The 21,302-nt window shown below is 35.8% G+C and overlaps 1 protein-coding gene across 5 annotated transcripts; it reads left to right on the top strand.

Annotated features, from left to right (window-relative positions):
- The first annotated feature begins 7,605 nt into the window (after positions 1-7,605).
- On the top strand, positions 7,606-18,943 carry LOC107816231 (ubiquitin-like-specific protease ESD4). 5 transcript variants are annotated; one of them, XM_075257138.1, is made up of 10 exons: positions 7,607-8,407; positions 8,522-8,806; positions 9,081-9,163; positions 9,257-9,350; positions 9,446-9,544; positions 10,786-10,878; positions 10,957-11,076; positions 12,135-12,238; positions 17,400-17,472; positions 18,402-18,943. In XM_075257138.1, exons 1-10 carry the CDS (start codon positions 7,946-7,948, stop codon positions 18,462-18,464), a joined length of 1,476 nt encoding a protein of 491 aa, XP_075113239.1. In that variant the 5' UTR covers positions 7,607-7,945; the 3' UTR covers positions 18,465-18,943. The 5 variants fall into 5 exon arrangements, 3 of the variants coding, with proteins under 3 accessions (XP_075113238.1, XP_075113239.1, XP_075113237.1); XR_012711568.1 differs by having other exon boundaries at positions 7,606-8,806; positions 10,982-11,076; XM_075257136.1 differs by having other exon boundaries at positions 7,607-8,806.
- Positions 18,944-21,302: the final 2,359 nt, after the last annotated feature.

Below are 21,302 nucleotides of genomic sequence, written 5' to 3'. Positions count from 1 at the left end.
GGCTCCATTCACCTCCAAAATCACACCCCAGAACCACCCCAACCCCCTCTTTCCAAATCCCCAATCTATTTCCCTCGAATCTTGCCAGAACCTCTCGAATCTCAAATCTAAGATCGAGCCCTAAAAGTTTAAAATCTGTTTCCCATGAACCTAATAACATGCATCGATTCAGACCTCTAATCTTCGTCATTAGAAGGATTGATTCACTACAAAACCGATGCTGCTCATTTGTTCTTGACAAAGAACAAATGATTGGCATCAGTTTCGGATGAATCAGAGTATCGAGTGTAATTTCAAGTTTAGCCGATAAGTTCCCTTCATTATTTCTGTTCATTTAGTGTTTGTTTCATCTCTTCTTTTTTTCTATTTTGTGCATCTTTAGCTTTTATTTTAATTCCTAAAAAAAGAGGATTGTGCCCTAATTTTGGTTTATCCGTTCTGTCTAGTTTTAGGTTTATATCCAGCTTCTGTTTTAGTTGTTTAAGTAGGTCTCCAGTTTTCAATTCATGTTTATATTATTCTAATAGGCAGCATGTTAGTATCCTCGTAATGTTTTGATTCCTTGCTAAAATGATTATGTTAAATGTGTCAAAGGTCGAATCTCAAATAGGCTCTTCATTGTGCTTTTCTTGCTAATGTCAGTTCAGATTGTTCATATGAAGGGTTATTGCTGACTCTGTTTCAAGGCTAAACCTATTTAGGTTTCAGAAACTGATGCCCTTTGGTTCTGGTTGCCTAGCAATTCTGTAAATGTTTAGAACTTTCAGAGATTCTAATTGAATAATTAGGAACTTAAGGGGTAGTCTGGGAATTATTTAATAAAGGGGATTGTTTACCTAACTTAGGAAGCTTCTCAATAGTGGTAGGGTAGAAATTGCATTACTGAATTAATTAAAAGCACTAAGTGAGTGGATGATTAAAGAAATGAAAAGTTGAATTGATAGTGGTAAATGCACTAAGTTGAATGCCTATATATAGATACCAAGTTCATACAAAAGGGAGGCAGATCATTCTGAGGATACAAGAGATATAGAAGAGAGAGCCTGGTACTCTGAAACACATAGGAGAACATTCTGAGAGAGAGAGGAAGGATACAAAGAGGATCGAAGAGATATAGAGCTTAAGAGATAGAAGAGGCAGGCTGGTACTCTGAAACAGATAGAAGAGAGAACATTCTGGGACACAGAAAATACACTGAGTTCATAGAGAGTTATATAGTAAGAAGAGAGAGGGAGGAGAGAATTTTAGGTTGAAGGTTTTCATTAAAAATTTCTTTCAACATTTCGGGCCTTGAATCTTGGGTTTGAAGAAGAGTTGATAGAGATTTTGTTGTTGCTGCTGTATTGACTCTACAACTTTCAGATTTTATTCATTTGAATTCACTCTCTTGTAGGTATGTAATTCAAGCTCTTGAGTTAAAAAATGTCGGAGCATCTTTATTGAAGCAGAAGTAAATTGATTTGGTTCTTTTGATAAAGTTTCTTTCGTATTGGATCTGTTCGCATGAATGATGTTTCTTTGATTGAGTGAATTGAGATTTGCAAATGTTAACGTTATTTTAGTATGTTCATGACTCTGTCTCGTTTTTGTTTTTTTTTCTTTATTTTATTTTTTTTTACTTTTTTTTATTTTTCTTGGCTCATGACTTGTAACTAGCAGGTATTGTTTTGTTTATATTTAGATTTCAAGATCATGTAGCACCATGTTCATATTTTGAAATTTAAAGAAGTATGTGAAGTTGAACAATTTGTCAACGTTAAGATGTAAAAAAAATAGATTGCGTTAGTGGAATGATCTAATCTTCAATTTATGTTATTGGCTGCATATTTTCTTAAATTAACCATGTGAAGATTCAACTTCTTCTTCTTCAAAATGGTATTGTAGAAGTTATAGTGGTGATACTACAACTTTCTCTTTAGCATCGTGTTAAATAAATTAATTACTTTACGTGTTCTTTGTTACAATCAAGTTTAAAATGTATTTTTGTATGTCCATGTTTGTTTTGTATCTTCTGGTTCATCCGAATAGTTCTCAGCATGATTTCTTTTTCTTTTTGTGCTCATATGGTCATTTAAGATTCATTATTTTGCTATAAAATTTTGTTAGTTTCTTTCTAGAATTTGAAATCGAAAGTCGGTCTTTTGAAGATGATATGGAGATGAACCCAAAGCTGGCACCTGTCTTTTGTTATTTTCACATAAATGCCAACTCTACCTTTCTGAATTGTAGTATGCTATAACAAAAGGCTCCAGTGATATACATGTAGCTAACCCATTTCTTTAGGTCTCTTGTACTTATCAATTATACCACTCCATCCACAATAAAACCTCAAAACGCATGGCCCTTATTTAATTAATTTTAAATTCATAGAATTCGAGGCATGCTATTTAGCGTATTTTCTATGGCCCTCGCAAAGTTGAAAAATGCATAGTTTCTTTAGGCGTGTAATTTAAAATTACCTTCCTAAACTCGGGTGTGCATTTCATGTGACCCAAATCCAAATCCCAACAACGTTAAATAAAATGTGTCGTGGACCGCGGGTGCCTTTATGTGACATGGTTCAAGACATATTTTAAATGACGTTGCAATCTTCCTAAAAATGAATAAGAGCGGTTAATAAGTTAAAATTTAACCATAGGCTAAAACATGTATTAAAATCAGATAATAGGTCAATTATAACAGTTGAGCGACCGTGCTAGAACCACGGAATCGGGGAATGCCTAACACCTTCTCCCGGGTTAACAGAATTCCTTACCCGGATTTTTGTGTTCGCGGACTGTAAAATAGAGTCAATCTTTTCCTCGATTCGGGATTTGAACCGGTGACTTGGGACACCATAAATTATCCCAAGTGGCGACTCTGAATTTTTAATAATAAATGAATCTCGTTTCGATTGTCACTTTAAGTTGGAAAAAACTCTCTTATACCCTTTCCGGGGTGTAGGAAAAAAGGAGGTGTGACAATTTCGAAAATGCTAAAATGAGAATTTAATTAACTTCTTGGTGTTGACTTGCCTGACAGTGGTGTCCAGTACCATCACGACCTTTAATGGATTTTGGGTCGTGACAACTATGCTTAAAAAGACATAAATATCAAAGAAAAAGGTTCTAATATTAGACTCAAACCCGAGAAAAGAAAAAAGAAACTAAATCCTTTATCTTATAATAGTAGCTTAACTTTATTTTCTTTAACATATAATATTTATTTTAGAATCTTGATAAATTAAAATTAGATTTAAACATTTTATTCTCCAGAAAAATAAAAAACGACTTGATTCGTTTAATAGTTCATATAAAATTTATACTATATTTTATATCTACTAAAAGAGTGTGCAATAAAACAAAATTATATTATAATATTATGAATATAGAGTTTTTAAAGAGATATTAGGTGATATACAATAACATAATATATTTGTATTTTACATAATAAAATATCTATTAACCACAAAATATTATACAACTAATTCAACTAAATTCATCATCTTTGTATGTTCAGAAGATATTAAATTCACAATTATTGTGTCAATTTAAAAATTCTTGTTTTTATGATTTAAATTGATATTTGATTTATCAATTATTATTTTCAACAATTTCTTCCTCTTGTATAAATTTATACTAATTAACGTCATGCACACGTGCAAAACAAGTACACTAAAACTAGTACTATTAAAATACCTTGTCTGCAGTTTATCATAGGGATAATTTCACATAAATACAACTCACACACCTGACTTGCAACATAATAGCCTAGATACCACTTTGCAAATCTATAGCCCAAAAATAATAGGCTAATTCCCAAAAGACAGTTTATTTCACACAATCAACTACGGTTATTGCTCCCTCTTTATACAACCAGTTGTTTTCATTCTCTTGATTTCCTTTGATTATTAAGCATTTGATAAAAAATGCAAATCAGCCACAACGCAACTCAAAAATCCTGAATAATACATATTATCTGAAGGTAAGAAATTCAAACACTTTTATGTGCAATTGCTGAAGCAATCCAACAAGATAAAAGAAAAATAAAAACTTGGTAAATGAATTGTAGAATCCCTCCAACACTCATACAACACATACACAAAAAAGAAGAAGAGAAGAAAGTGTCAAACTTCTGTAGAGGCCTCTTACACACTAACAATGTATATATATATATATATATATATATATATATATATATATATATATATATCCTTTACAACTAAAAATATATATAATTATATAACATTATACATAAATATACATATTTATACATAATTATATAATAATGTATAACTTGTATAAACATGTATAATAGTGTATAAGAGGTGTTTGTATATCCATATACACAATTATACACTAGTATACAATATTGATACAAATTGCTACATAATTATGATTTTTATCCAAACCCAATTTCAGATCTGTGTGTATTTTCATTTTTCTTTCAAAAATCTTCAATATTCTTCTGCTTGCCACCATGGACGATGGAGTAGAAGCCCGAGCCTTCTTCGAGCCATTGATGGCAGAACTGCGTAGGGGGTAGATGAGGGGGAATACCGGGGTCTAGGTTAAGAGAGGATGAAGGATCTATGTGGGTTAGAAAGAAAGAAGCGAGAGGCAGCGAGAGAGAATTTGGTGTGCTGGGAATGAAGAAGGAAGAAAATAATAAAAACCTTAAAAGTGTGTCTTTAATAATGGGCTAAATGCTGAAAAGTTTCTTTCAAGTTATGTACAACATGGGCTAAATAGGGTAAGAGCTTCAAATCTGGGTCATTTTCGGTTGGGCTGTTATGCCAAGTGACAAGGGCCGTAATTCTTTCTTTATCATATGATATAGTAAAAATTGCACGGGGCGCCCTATTTGGTCCCCCCTCCCCTTTTAACTTATACCCATTTGTTTTAAAGTTTTAACTTGTACCCACTTTTTAAACAAATTCAGCCCCCTTTCTCCTCCTTCGTTTTCTTATTCTTCTTCTTCTTCTTCTTCTTCTTCTTCTTATTATTATTATTATTATTATTATTATTATTATTATTATTATTATTATTATTCCTCATCCTGCTGTTGGTGCTGCTATGAATATACAGTAATACAGATATTCATAGATACAGTAATTGGCTATTCACCGAGTTGCTTTTCTTGCTTTTCTCCTTTTGTCTGGTAAAGTCTTAATTCTCTTTTATGCCAAATTATTGCCTTTTTTTTCTTGTAGTGCTCAAAAAATTAAAGTTTTTTATGTCCAGTTAATTTATGCAAAAGTGAAGCATTAACTCCTAATAGAATTAATATGATTGAATTAATTGCAGGAGCGATTCTACTAGGAAGTAAAGTGGAATGTGCAGATGACAAGGCTTGTACTCGGAATTGCGATCCACATATAGCTTACATGGTTTGCCCATCTACTGGACAAAGGATTACTAAACCATGTGTCGACTGTTGCTCAGTAAGGAAAGGTTGCAAACTTTTCCGCAGCAATGGCTTGAGAATTTGACGGTGTTATCTTTAAAACTTTCACTTTTTATAAAAATCTCAACACTAAATAAGCTGAAGTTTTTACAAATGAACTAAATAACTTCAGCATCTCTACTGAAGTTTTTGAAAAAGCTTATCCAGGACAAAAAAACTTCAGTTTATTTAGTGCTGAACTTTTTATAAAGACAAAATTACAGAATAATGCACTCCATAAGTTGACTTTGCACTATTTTAGCCCAGTTATAAGTTTGCAAATGTGTAGCCAAATATCAATAAGATCTTTTCTTTTCTCATTTTCTCTAATTATAACAACCTCATTTATTCTTACCTACCCCTATTGTAGCTCTCTCCTCATTTTTCACCCATAAATATTTACTTTAATTAATGAAAAAGAATCATATGCAAACAAAACTGAAAAGAAAAATTAGTTCCCCATTCAGTCAACACTCATTCGTACCTTCTTCCATAACCAATACTTCTCTTTTTTTTTTATTTAAAATTTTGTATATCTTCAGGTTTATACATATCTATCATAACTGCAAAACGCAAATACAGACGCGAGAAACCTAAAATCTCATCTTCTTTAATGCTAATTTTGTTAAATTTCGATTATGATTTTGTGAGAAATTTGGAGTAGGTATTGTTTGAACTTATTAGAAATAGTCTAAGTAGGTTGTATACAAAGTTTGAAGTTATTTGCTGGAGATTTGGACTAGTTTTATACAAGAATTGCAAGTGAAAATCGTACAAAAATTTCGTGAGTGATGCTTATATACTTTTATACAATATTATACACTTTTATACAAAGAGGTACAATATGTATATAGTTGTATAAAAGTGTATAAAGATGTATAATCACAACGTGAAAATATTCTTGATACACTACGTATATAGGTGTATAAGAAGAATGAGAAGAAGAAGAAAATGCGAGAAATTCACCAAATACCTGTAAATAATGTATCAACCTTGGATATAATAGTGTATAAGTTGTGTTTATACACTATTATATACTATTTATACAATATTATACATTATTATACAAATAAATCCTATCAACGGAGCTTCACGTGTTCTTCTTCTTCCTTGGGCATCCTCTGAAATTTAACTCAAATATAGCCTAAAGCTACTCCAAATCACTTGAAATTTAAGTTTTGAACTTATCTTGATGATACCAATCAATTGAGACAACACCCATTCCAAACAACTAACAAATTGGAAAACTCAATTTCTGAAATTTTAACTCAAATATAGCCTAAATATACTCCAAATCACTTGAAATTTAAGTTTTGAACTCATCTTGATGATTCCAATCAATTGAGACAACACTCATTCCAAACAACTAACAAATCGGAAAACTCAATTTCTGAAATCAAATCTTCGAACCACTTGTAATGGTGACTTTTATTTTTCAAATCCTTAGTTAACCATTGGAATCCGAAAAAGAATTGAAGGAGAATAACAATAGTAGAGAAATTTTGTGGTGCAAAGGCTGACATGTTAATGAGAAGAAGAACAAAAAAAAGGGAACGAAGGAATAAGGGGTGTGCTAACTGGTGAAAATTAGTTTTCAGATTATGTACAACCTGGGTTATACTGGGTAAGGGCTTCAAACATGTGCCATTTTCTGATGGGTTGTTGGGCCAAGTGACAAGGGATGTAATTCTGCCCTTTATAAATGAACTAAATAACTTCAGCATCTTCTGCTGAAATTTTTGAAAAAACTTAATGACAAAACTAATGAATCCAGGACAAAAAACTTCAGCTTATTTAGTGTAATTACGAACAAAAACTTCAGCAAATAGAGAACAAAACTTCAGCTACTATGCTTAAGTTCAGCAATTACAAACAAAAATTTCAGCAAATAGAGAACAAAACTTCAGCTACTATGCTTAAGTTCAACAATTACAAACAAAAACTTCAGCACACTTGGTTTAGCACACTTGCTACTTCATGCCCGTCTACTAAACTGCTGAAGTTTGAAGTGATTGTCTTTGCTACTTCAGTCCCGTATACTAAAGTTACGCAAAAAATAGGTACGTTTGTAATTTTTTTCTAAAGCGGGCACAAGTAAAAATGTGACAAAAAACAAATATAGATGCAATACACATATAAAATTCTTTTGTTTTTTGAGTAGAAAATCCCCTAAAACTGAAGTGTAACATAATTTGTTGGAGCTCTAGAAAAGGTCTTAAAAGGGAAAGATCCAAATCAGCAAAAAGGTTTTCTCCAATTTCCCACCCAATCGCGAAATCCCCAAGAACCCTTTCCCCATACAATTAATTTCGTGTGATTTCGTCGAAATTCACCCCGCCTTTTCATATTCTTGTTCCCTTTTCCTCTCTGAATCTGTAGTAGTATCATGTTTTGTTTATTGAACTTTCGCCGTTTGTATTTTGGCATGTCTCTCTGTTTTCCTTTTTTCCAATTCAACATTGTGATAATCCATTCCATGCATACATGATTTGCCAAAACTTGTCAACTTTCTACTACTTCAATGGGGGCTTTAACGAGTTATCGAAAACGGGGTGACGATTTTTTCACCTTGAATTACAAAACTCCAGTTTCAAACGTTGACCCTCACATTTCCAAAAAACCCAGGCTTTCTATGAACCAAACAACACAAGATCACAGCAAAACATCAACAGTCACAAGGCTTTTCACCAAATACCCATCTTCCATCACTCCCATTAAAAGAGAAATTCATGCTCCTTGTAGAAGACCATCTTCTTCGAGATTTGGAGGTGGGTCCCACTCAATAATGGGGAATTTCCTAGTTCGGCAGTTATATAGAGCTAAAAGAAGCGCTTTTAAAACCTTCAGGTACGTGAAGAAAAAAGATAAAGAAGTGGTCATAAACATTGATGATGATGATGATGGGGATTCGAATGTTGAGGAATTGGGAACTGGGGTTGTTCCAAAAACGGGTCTTTTTGACGGGTCGGGTCAGAGACGGAAGGTGAGTAATGCCAAAACGGGTCTTTCTAACGGGTCAGGTGGGAGATGGAAGGAGAGTGATGATATTATTGAAATATTGGATAATTCTGATGATGGTGTTGTTACGGATGTGCAGCTTCAGAGTTCTTCAGTTGTAACAGTGTCCGATGACGATGTGAATTTGTTGAAGGTGGAGAATGCAGAAAAGATGATGGATTCGTTATCTTTGAGTAGTAGCAAGTTTGATGATTCATCTTCATCAGCATCCTTTGTTCCTTCGTATAAGAAATTGTTGGATTCAGCTGAGAAAAGAAATAATAGTTTAAAGAGCCTGCAGTTTCACATTGAGTATACTGAGAAAATTCTTGAAACATATAAGTTGTTGAGGCCTCAAAAGAAAGATGAACAATATGTTAAGGAGGTAATATTGCTGCAGCCTTTTTCTTGGTAATGTCGTTTGCATGCATTCAGGGCTTGTTTCTTTTGCGATATAACAACAGTAATCCAGGCATAAAACACATGCATTATTAGTACAACATTTGGTTCAGTATAAATCTTTGCGTAACTAAATATGCATTACTGAACAGTGTTAGATTTTCGTGTAAAACTCTGCATTACTGGATCCTTGTATACAATGTCATTGGTACGCATTAGCGCTTCTGTCCTTATGTTGTGTATGGTTTGATTACTTGCAGGATGTGATTACAGAACCCTTTGTGCAAATTGATAAGGAGGAAGAGGCTGAAGTTTCTCATGCTTTATCTAATTATAGCAGCAGGTATAACTTATTTAAACTTCAATTTTCTTTTTAAAAGGCTCCAATTTTCAAATTAAAACTTCTTCATATGTTTCTCGTGGACTTATTTTTCAGGAGGAAGGTTTTGGTAACCCATGAAAACTCCAATATAGATATTACTGGAGAGATATTGCAGTGTTTGAGACCTGGGGCATGGTTGAATGATGAGGTATTACTTTATGCCAGTTACCTAGCTTTGGTGGTTATAGAAAATACTGTAATGGAAATGGAGTAAGGGAATGACGAGGTTTTCATCTTTTGCAGGTGATTAATGTGTATCTTGAGTTGTTAAAAGAGAGAGAGAAAAGGGAGCCCCAAAAGTTCTTGAGATGTCATTTCTTTAACACATTCTTTTACAAGAAGGTCGCTGCTTTGCCTTTAAGCTCAAAATTTTGAGTTTCAAAGTTATTCAGTTGCTTGCTAGGTTGCATTCTATGCTTATCAGCTTTCTAGGTTTATATCACTTGCCTTCTTTTCATACCATGAATGTTTTTCATGGCAAGGGGTCATCTTATTTCCTTCATCTTTTTCTTTTTTCTTCTCATTTTGCATTTCTTTGAATTGGAGTTTGTTTGGCAAGTTGTTGAAAGTATCATCCTAGTATGGATTTACATAAGACACACACATAGAAGTTACTAACCATGTTTTCACCCATTCTGCTCTTCAATTCACTCGGAGAAGAAAAATTGCACTTTAATCGTGGATACCCGAACCATAGATTGGCATGTTCGATCATTAATCATTTCTGTCCTTAGTTGAAAAATGATTTTCTTAATTCTTTCCTTTTCTCTCCTTACAACTCTTGGAATGTACATATTTAGCATCTTCTTTGTCCTGTCGCTAATACTAACTTAGAAATAATGAGGATGCTGATTGGAATGTACTAACTAGTGCCTGCTCTGACATGAAATCTCGCCCGAGTATCAATGACCATGTTTCCTCTTGTTTCTCTTTCATCTTGCCCTCGATGAGAAGGAAAGTTCATGTTTTCTCTTCTTTATCACAGACTCCTATCTCTCTCTCTCTTTTACTTTTTTGGTAACCGTGGTGTCCGGACCAGCTTGCGCGCACCTTGACTAATTCCATTGTATACCGGCTACCTCTCATAGCAACAGGTACCAGGTACCTTTATCCACCAAGTCTTGGACATATTGAAAGAAATCACATAATCTTTTAGTCTCTGCAGTGAAGGAATCTGCAAGGATCATGATTTGCTATTATTTCATCACCAACTTTTTCTTGCCACAATTTGTTAATAAGTATTTGTTAGTTGCTATGCTGATCTCTGTAGAGAACCTTGTTTCCAATCTGAGTAATGCGTGTTCTATGGTGAATGATACCGATGGTTGACACTGGCTGGTTTCTCCCTCAAGTTGGTCTTGTAATTTTCTTGTTAATAGCCTCTATAAGATGTCTAGCATGTGCCCTGGATTATCCATTTATTGAATATCATCACATCTTGCTCACTGGACGAGGTTGCTATGTCAGATAGTGTTATCACCTCCTAAGTGACATCTGTGTGTATGAAATTCTTATATTAAGTTTCCTACATGGAGAAGGTTATATCTGCTAATTGTTCTTGTGGACATTTTCTGCAATTTCAGTTAATCAGTGGCAAGGGAGGCTATAACTATCAATCTGTGAAAAGATGGACATCCCAAAGGAAGCTGGGGTACAGCCTCTTTGAATGTGATAAAGTAAGAATTATCATCAATCGTTCATACTTTAGTTTTGTTGTCTATTGTATATTGATTGATATGTCCTAATCTACTTAGATTTTTGTTCCTATCCACCAAGAAGTACATTGGTGTTTAGCTGTCATCAACAAGAAGGATGAAAAGTTCCAGTATCTTGATTCACTTGGAGGAAGAGATAATCAAGTACTGAGAGTGCTGGTATGTTTTGCTCTGCTTACCAGGAAATGGTTTTTCAAATGAATGCATATGTGACATTCTATTTTCAAATCTTATTCTATTTAATTTTTTCCTGACTGTACTGTGTCAATGTAGGTTCTATGCAGTCTGCAACATACTACTATTATTTCTATAATTGGAGACTTAGGCATAAACACATTAGTACATGCATTAAGCCTTTTAATAAGTTAGTAGTGATGAGGCCTGTACACCACTGTTATTAAAAAAGGAGAAGTTAGTACTGATGATGATAGAATTTTCTGGTTAATAGTGGATGGAATTAGATGGGAGATTTTAATCTTATTTATGTTGCCTCCTAAGCAGATGGTATTGCGGTTTGTGTTGAATTGCTATTCATATCCATTGGGATCATATGATCCAATTGGTTAGGCTTTTAACATGACTGGTTAGGTGTAGATAAGGTCATCCTCTTCCCATTATTTCGTTTCAATTTGTTGATTCTTGTTTTACTGCTTCCATTTGTTGTATTTTCCTTTGTTTCCTTCCTGTCTTAATCTCTTCCCAGTTTTGGATGTAATATATGTGTGATCTTATACCTAATTCCTGATGGAATTTGGTAGTGGGTAAGGAGTTTCTTGAAAAGAAAATGAGAGATAGTGAAAAGGGTTGAGGGGTGGGCCCATTATCCATCGGTTTCCGAACCTTGCACCACTATCTCTTGGGGATTTCGTGGTGATCTAAAAAAATAAAATACAGATAGGCTATTGGTCGCTTCAGAATACACATTTAGTCTCTAGTGAAATCTTACCATAGTCTAGTGGACTAAAATGCAGGGAGGATACTGTAACTTTCTTACTATGATATCATGGCATTATGTAGTGCTCACTCCTGTAGCAACTAGCAGCACTACTTGCAGGAAAACCAATTGAATGAAAAATAAAAAATAAAACATAAAACAAGAGCACCTTCTAACACTGGTTGCTGCAATTTGTTTTTGGAAGAGACGCTCATGTTTATTGAAATTTTATTTTAAATAGAAGGATGTCCTGATCTGCGGAAATTGAAAACTAAATGTGCAGACTAGGTACTTTATTGACGAGGTGAAGGACAAGAATGGGAAAGATATTGATGTTAGCTCGTGGAAGCAAGAATTTGTTGAGGACCTCCCAGAGCAAGAGAATTGGTGCGTAATACCTGAATCTTTTTATTGATAAAGGCATGGTACTTTAATCTTATTGGTCTAACAGTTTGTTCCCACATGTTGGAACCTCATTTATATATGTTATTCTTCCTATGTGCTTATCCAAAAAAAGACACAAATCTTTCTATGTGAAGTGCAACCTCATTAGCTAATTGGGCTGCTTGGAGTTTGCTCAAGAATTTTCATAAAACATAAAGATATTTTCATTTAAAAATATCAATGAGAAAAGTATTCCTGTGGTTTGACCTTGAATTTGCGTTTCCCTTTCTATGACTAGTTGTCTTTAAGTACCTGAGGAGATCACTTTTTCTTGGGACCTCGTCAGAATTGCTTGTTGAATTGACTTTCTGTTGATAGTTGTATAAGTGATGAATAGTTCTCATTCTGCTAATACTTTGTGAACCATTTATCCCATCTAAGCATAGTAATCATCTACGTTTACGGATGTCTAAATACATAGGCGGCCCTTTAAACTTGCCAAAAAGTTTCATTTGGACACTTTAATTAAAGATGTTACCTATTGAACACCTGACAACAATAACAACATAAAAAGGGCAGCCCGATGCACTAAGCTCCTACTATGGGCGGGGTCTGGGGAAGGGTCGGACCACAACGGTCTATTGTATTCAACCTTACCCTACATTTCTGCAAGATGCTATTTTCACGGCTCGAACTCGTGACCTCCTGGTCACATGGCAACAACTTTACCAGTTACGCTAAGGCTCCCTTTCAACAATAACAATAACATACTAGTGTAATTCCAGAAGCGGGGTTTGGGGAGGGTAGTGTATAGGCCGAACTTACCCCTACCTTGTAAAGGTAAAGAGGTTATTTCCGATAGACCCTCGGCTTGAGTAAAACATTTCAAAGCAATTTTGAAAAAGAAAACTGGTAGTGAAGAAGGTATGGGAAAATAGTAAGGAAAGCATAGCAAAGCATTTGAAAAAAAGGGAGCAGTAACAACAAAATAATAAGATAACCGAAGCACATGAAACAATAGGTAGTAATAGGAATTGAAGAATAAGACAATACGAAAATAGTACTAGTACTACTGGTATGAAAGGAGAAGCAAAAGATGAGCTCCAAACTAGCACCAAGCCTCTCCCACTGTAAAGTGAGACAACGCTCGACTACCTACTAACCTTATACCCTAATTCGCGAAGTCCATCTCCTCCTATCTAAGGTCATTTACTCAGTAAGCTGGAGATGCACCATGTCCTGCCTAATCACCTCTCCCCTATACTTCGGCCTACCTCTACCTCCCGGTAGACCCACCATTGTCAACCTCTCACACCTCCTCACTGGTGCATTTGTGCTTCTCCTCTTTCACATGCCCGGATCATCTTAGTCTCGCTTCCCGTATCTTGTCCACCACGGAGGCCACTCCCACTTTGTCCCAGATATCTTCATTCCTAATCATATCTCTCCTAGTATGCCCACACATCCATCTCAACATTCTCATTTCTGCAACTTTCATCTTCTGAACATGAGAGTTCTTGACTGGACAACACTCCGTCCCACACAACATAGGTCTAACAACCACTCTGTAAAACTTACCTTTAAGTCTTGGTGGCACATTCTTATCACACAAGACACCGGATGCGAGCCTCTACTTCACCCACCTGCTCCAGTACGATGTGTAACATCATCGTCAATCTCTCCACTTCCTTGAAATAGACCCAAGATACTGGAAACTTCCTCTCTTGGGGATAACTCGTGTATCAAGCCTCACTTACACATCAGCCTCATGTATTTTGTCCTGCTAAGCTTGAAACCCTTAGATTCAAGAGCTTGTCTCCAAACCTCCAGCTTCTCGTTAACACCGGTTCGCGTCTCATCAATTAGAATTATGTCATCAGCGAATAGCATACACCATGGCACATCCCCTTGAATGTGATGTGTTAACGCATCCATCACCAGGGCGAATAGGAACGGACTGAGCGCAGAACCTTGGTGTAACCCCATACCCTTAGATTCTACTGATAGCTATTTGAACTTTGTTAGCTCCCTAGTACTAAGCTGATTTTTTTGCCTTTTTGTATTGGAGCTGGCAATTTTCATTACTTTTGTAACTATTTTGCATCTTCTTGATGCCATCAATGAAACCAATTACTTCATCAAAAAAAGAGCTGATTCCTGGTGCAACCCCATTACGACTGAAAAGCGTTCCGAGTCTTCTCCCACTGTTCTTACTCGGGTCTTGGCTCCATTGTACATTTCCTTAATCGTCCTAATGTATGCCACCTGACATATGTTGAAAATGTGCTTATTGAACACATGCTTGGCAGTCAATCAAAATACTTAAACCTACGAGTTTCACACATTTGACATAAAAAATGTAGCCAATATGAAATAGACATGTTGGAAAAAGGAGTGATGTGTCAACTGAGTCCCATTCTACCCCATCCCCTTCTGTTCTCGTTCCATCCCACCGTCATTTTCTTCTCCCCGTCTCTTTCTCTCTCTCCAGACACTCCAATTGCTCATCTTCTCCGATCCTTCAATCTTTTTTCCCTTTTCACATTTGTCTCTGGAAAACCATAAGCTTCGTGGGAGGAGGGTTATCGGAAGTTGGTAGGGAAACTAAGTGACAGAAAGTTAAAAGAACTTGATCGGGAAAATTCAACTCACAGGCGGAATCTCTTTTACAAAGAGAAACTTTAGGATTGTTTTGATTCTTTTATTGCGCTTGATGGCGTGAAAGATTGCGAGTACTCCGAGGCGGGCATGATTTTGTGTCTTTGGATGAAATGGGTGATCGCAATTTTGTGGTGGTGGTAGTGAAGGAAGCTGTGGTGATGTTGGTGATGGTGGATTGCAGCAATTATTCATTAGTTCTACTTTTTTTTGGCCTTTATGGACGTCTGTTGGCCATGGAGAACAGCAGTGTTTTGAGTGCAATAACAATTGTGGTCGTGGTGGTGGATTCTATTCTATTAACCGCAGATGATAAACTTTTGAGCTAATTGAGTTTAGTTCCTTTCGGCACTTCAATCGGCCCTTTTCTCTATCTACATAGGTGAGCCAGGCGTTTTAATTCTATAGCCCAGACTTGAGACCTATGAGATGTTGACCCGACAAAAATTGCAAAAAGTTCTTTTATCTTTGCAATGTGCACACTCAATTTTATCATCTATGGATCTTGCATGTAGATTGAGTTTCGGCCATATTTCTGGCAAGATAACTCTTTTCTATTTCCGGTCAAAATTGTCTCTCCATATTTAGGTTTTCAGTAGTGATATTTTTTTGTTCCTATATAGAGGCTCATTTGAAGGCGACGGGGGATGATGTTGTGGAGGTGGTGCGGTGGTAGTAGGAGGATGGAGTTGCAGCGGGAGAGTTGAGAGGTTGATTTGTGTGGAAACATGAAATTTCTCATTCGTTCTCAAGCTCGATTTTGGAAGTGAAACAAGCTCTATGCCATGTCAGCACTACATGTTTAATATGCACATTTTCAACATAGGTCAGGTGTTCAATAGGTCACACCTTTAGTTGACGTGTCTAAATATAATTTCTTGGCAAGTTCAAGGGGCCATCAAAGTGTTCAGCCTTTAAGTAAAGATGGTCCTTGTATTTCTATTAGAATAACATGTTATTTATGGCAGATTGGTTTTATTTTTTATGCTATTGAGTGGACTTCCTATTGATAGCCCGTAGCCGTATTTGTGATGTCTCTTTTAAAGTCATGAATAGTTCTCGTTCTGCTAATACTTCTTTTTTTGGGGATGAAATCTCATTCGGCTAATACTTTGCGACTCCTTTATCCCAAGTAAGCATCACAATGATGCCCGTCTAAGTAAAGATGGTCATTTGGCTTAAGCCTGCTTTAGATGAAACTTAACTTGTCCAAAGTATGAATAGTTTGTGCTACAAAGGTGCTTCTTTGTAGCAGTAGCTGTATTCTACACTTAAGACACTTGGATGAGAAATGTACCATGTCTTGTCTGGTGTAAATATACATAAGAAGTTCTATGCTATAACACTAGTGGTTCTTCTGGCGTAATTAGTTTTAGTGGATTTGATGCACTTTAGAGTGCATGACTTTAAATAAAATTTTCTTCATTTGCTCATTATTTTTCATATAGATCAGATACACCATTTTATTCTGTGCCCTATATTTTATTAACAGTTCCTTATTTATTGAAGTCGAACATATTTCTTTTCTTAGCTCATGTTCCAAACAGTTCCCAGTTAATAGTATACAGACTTAACCCGAGTGGTTCCTTTAATTTTTTTTCTCTATGGCATGATGTGGTTTGAGATGACCACAATATCTTTGCTGCTAGTACAAATTGTTGCTTCTTGCCCTGTTCTGCTTTGTGCAGTAATCCTCTTTGAATCTCGTTATGCTAACTGAGTTGCTTTTTCTTGTGCATAATTTTGCAACCAACCAGAAAATATTTCGAAGTATCTGAATTTAAATTTTAGGGTCAATTACCTAGACATCTTTAACAATATTCGATGGACCTCCCTTTTCCAGTTTGAGAATTAACTAACACCGTCCTCCTTAATGGATAAGTTGATGGTGTCAAATTGTTAGTAATTTGACCAAAATATGCTCCTTAAAAATGTTAATGCACCAACAAAAAAGAAAAAGGAAAAAGAAAAGGAAAATAAGGAGAGGAGCAGGCCTATGGGGCTGTGGGATGTATATTTAGCCTTTACATAAACCATATCTCTCACGACGAGTGTTCTTTCTGATGTGTGTCTATCAGCAAAGCTAGGGAAGGGAGAGGCTACGCTCGAAGGGGAACGAGCATGGCCATGAAAAACTCTCTCTCTCTCTCTCTAATATAGCTCTATGTTTTTTGTTAAATACGCTACTGTTAGAGGGCAAATGGTTGAGAACTTAAATTTTTGTGCTTTTAATGTTCTAATAGCAGAGGCTAATGGAAAGAGAAAGGATCTAATGAAACATCAAACTAGAGGGGTAGATGTATTAAGTTTTGTTAAACTAGTGTGAAGGTCTAATTAACTGACTCTAAATTTCATTTCCATGGTTTTGCCAAACTAGTTTTCAGCTGGTTCGGGTTACCAGAAATATGAATCAACTTTTGATTTCTATCAGTGCTTAATTTATTACTGCTTTCTGTTCATTAAGTTTGTTTTCTGGTCATACTGATAAAAACTGCACTATGAACAGGTTTGATTGTGGTATGTTCATGATCAAATATGCTGATTTCTACAGCAGAGATATAGGACTCCGTTTTAGTCAGGTAAACTGATGTGCTGCAATACTCATGGCAGCTTTGGATGAAATTATGAAAAGTGACGAGGCCAACCGGTTTCTGAGTAGGAAGGGAATATAATATTATCATTATGTATACGCACACACACAGAGAAAAACACATTATGTGTGTGCAGAGGCGGAGCTAGAATTTCAAGCTTATGGGTTCAATATTCTAAGCCTTTTAAGTTACTGAGTTCTAAATTATTAATTTATAACTAATTAATGAATTTTTCAAGACAAATACAGGGCTTGAACCAAAGCTACTGGGCTCGCCGAATCCGGAGCCCCAATGCTGGCTCCGCCCCTGTGTGTGTGAGTATTGGGGGTTGTTATACTAAAACTTGTCACTTAGGGTTTCATGATAGAAAAAATGTGACTTTTGATCTTCCTGTGCTATCTGTGTTAGAATGCAAAAAACTCTCCAGGAACTGTGTATTGTTCACTGCTTCTCTTCTCTATCTCTTTTATCCCCCTGAAAACCTTCTATGTTTGTTTCCATGTTTTTGAAGTTCACCAATTTCTTGGCCATGAACAACTCTGTAGCTTGCCTATTCCGTCCTACATGTTAGTACTTCTTTTCGGTTATAAAGAATTCCATCTCTACCATTCAGATGAAGGGGGCTGTATTTTTTTCCTGGCAAGTGTTTGCAAAAAGCAGTTGGAATGTCCTAGTTTTTTGAAGCTTAGTTTTCTTACTTTTGGAATCTGATATCTTTGTTTTTCTAGTATTTATTTGAAAGATATCTGGGGACCTGGATTGTTACCTTTCTCAACAAAAAAAAAAAGATTCCACCTGGGTGGGGCTGCGGGTGGGGGTGGGGGTGGGGGAGTTTAATATACTAGCTATTGTGACACATTTTCTGCAAGAAAACATGCACGTTGAAACTGTAAACAAATCTTGTCCTTTTCTTGTAGGAACATATGCCGTATTTTAGGTTAAGGACTGCCAAGGAGATCTTAAGGTTGAAAGCAGAGTAAAAAGTCCTGAACATGCTCTTTGCTGCAATGTTAAATATCCTGTGTCAGCAAAGGACGACTACGTAATTCGTTGGATTGATTGATGCATTGCTAACAATTCCTTGAAGGCCTTGTCCGATTTGTTTATTTGGTGGTTTGAGATCCTAGCAAGCTAGTTACTGTCTGATGAAGGCGCGATTTTGTAGGTTGAGGTTGAAAGTGCTTTAGTTTTTTTTTCCCCTTTCCTTTTTGTGTAGGTCTTTACAGTTCTCACATATAGTATCTGAAATCAACTTTCTTTTGGAGAAGTCTCAGAAGTTGTAATCATGAGATTTTATCTATTTTCATTAAAGAAATGAAAATTCAAGATTTCGTTTTCATCTGTTATTTAGGTATGTATAGGCATGTCCAGCACGCGTTTGGTTTGCATTGTATTTGCTCTGACAAAAAATTCTTGTCATCTGAAATCAACTGGTGTTAATTTTGTACTTGGCACTCAAGTTTTGGTGTCTACAAATGTGCTTATTCAGTTGATGTTTCGGGTTAGCCTGTAACTATGCCAAGGGCCGGAACTAGCAAGCCTGCATTCTTGGTTAGGATCACTTTCTAGGTGTTCGGCCTTTTAGAGATTTATATGTTTAGCAAACACAATAAAATTTAATACTTTTTATTTGTACATTTGTAAAGGTTACAACATTAATGTATTTTCTTTCCTCACGAATGCAAAGATGCATATTCTTCAATTGATCAATTAATTATATTCTTTTCGCTAGGAATTGACATACTTCAATATTAGCAGCGAGTGGGTTGCTCAGACACTCTGAAAATGTTAGTGCGTGTTGGATCCTCCAAAAGTAGTGCACTTTTTGAGGATCCGACACGAGGTACGACAGCAGTTTTGAAGAGTCCACACAACATAACCTGCCACCATGATGCCGTGCTATTATAAAGGATCATAGAGCAGTTGAAGTGATTGATAAACTACAGGACTGCTAATATTGTACATGCGGCAGCATACAGAACTATGAAATGAAATTGGATCTGTCGAAAGTCAAAACTCAAGGGAAGACAAACAGTATGGAAATGCTAAGCTCACAGTAGATATTAATCACAGCTGTTTTATACACAGTATTCAACTCCATTGTTGTAAGAAACATTTCAAGCTTTTCCTTTCAGTTGCAATAAACATCTAATATCCCACAAAACCACTAAAACTTTGGGCAATATAGCACAAGTTGGAATAATACATTCTTGATAATTTGCAGTAGCATATGCGGATCAGTGTCCAATTCTCAGCCAAGTCCATGTCTGACCACAACCATTTACAACTCAAAACTGCTCCGTCGCCAGACTGCCAGAGAATAAAAAAAGTCTCTTTAACCCGTAATAGGAGCAGCATGGTACAAAAGCAATGTTATATCTGTTGTTTTGTTAGTGCAAGCTCGGAAGAGGCCATCAGTTTTTTTCTCTTTAAGTGAACTTGCTCAATGATACTTCTGCTTGATGGTTTATGTACACAATTTGGGCAAGAGAGGAATAAGATATATCTTGAAAGAATCACAAAAGGGCAAGTAAAAACAAGGTAGAAAATGTTGCCAGTCTGATTGTAGCCATGAACTTGTTGCCTAGCGTGGTATCCTCTTTCTACTGAGTATTTCCTGCTCTTTCAGATGATGCTGGAACCTGGCAGGCGCGCCTGGAGGCTGACCAGACTTGCTGCTTTGCGAGAGAGCATAAAGCTCAGTTGTGTCACATAATTGTCGATTAGAGTACCAGGTTGATCAACTTCAGCTAACAGTTTCATTTCCTATAACAAAAGGTAAAATACGTTAATCATCTCAAGCACATAGCTAACAGTCTCTGTTTTTGCTTTCCCAGGTCTAAACATTTTCTTTTTTTGATTGTTTTTGTCAATAGGTAATTCAGGAGGGCATAATAGAACATTCATAAAGTATAACTATCTCCTCTGAAAATATCACTCCCAGACAAAGAGAGAGAAGAAAAAGTTAAGATGGATGAGAATTTGAGAATATGGACATTCAAGATCAATGTTAAAGAATCTCTGAATTTCTATTTGCGACAAGTAGAACTAAAAAGGAGAACTAATAAGTGAAATATTCCTACTACTATCTTCTTCATATGCACTAATAAAGCATAGCACAAAAAAAACATGGGAAGTTTGTAGTAATACTCAGAAAAATGGGCGAGAAAGGATTTTAACATTTCAACCAAGCACGGAATTCATATAGACATGGGTGTGTTCTGTGTTGTTTCACAGAAGCATCAAACTCTTAGCTAAATGGGTATTGCCATGTAAGGGAATTACCAAAGGAGATTCTCCATTGTATCTTCAATTTCATTTCTATGGGCAGCTATCAGAGTCTCTTCTTCCTTCACACAGAATGAGAGAGTTTCTTTTCTGTTGGATTGGGCCGTCGACCTCGGCATAATGTGCACATTATATCTATGTGAAATCTTATTCATGACTTGCTTTGTTAAATGTTTTGAAATGTAAATGGCTAAATGTGATGTTATTAAAGACATGACTTATTACTTCTTGCTACAAACTGTTATTTATTTGTGACTTCCATGCTTAGCATAACACTTTATTATATTATTTGATTCTAGTAAGTATCAAGTCGACCTCTCGTCTCTACTTCTTCGAGATTAGACGGGATACTTACTAGGTACATATTGTTTATGTACTCATACTACGCTTCTGTACTTAATTGTACAGGATCTGAGATAGGTACATCTGGCTATCAGTCTGGTGCGCATCCCTAATCATAGTCCGAGACTTCCACGGTGAGCTGCTCCCTTCCCGTGTCGTTCTGCAGCTTGATGGAATCTCTCTCTATT

The sequence above is a fragment of the Nicotiana tabacum genome, chromosome 7 (assembly GCF_000715075.1).
Source record: "Nicotiana tabacum cultivar K326 chromosome 7, ASM71507v2, whole genome shotgun sequence".
Classification (NCBI taxonomy): Eukaryota; Viridiplantae; Streptophyta; class Magnoliopsida; order Solanales; family Solanaceae; genus Nicotiana; species Nicotiana tabacum.
Note: the sequence above shows the minus strand (reverse complement) of the source record. Positions and strands in the feature narration are given on the sequence as shown.

Coding starts and splice junctions, on each gene's coding strand:
- LOC107816231 (XM_075257136.1), top strand. CDS start 7,946: ATGGGGGCTTTAACGAGTTATCGAAAACGGGGTGACGATTTTTTCACC. Junction 9,545..10,785: donor ACACATTCTTTTACAAGAAG/GTCGCTGCTTTG, acceptor CTGCAATTTCAG/TTAATCAGTGGCAAGGGAGG. Junction 12,239..17,399: donor CTCCCAGAGCAAGAGAATTG/GTGCGTAATACC, acceptor CACTATGAACAG/GTTTGATTGTGGTATGTTCA.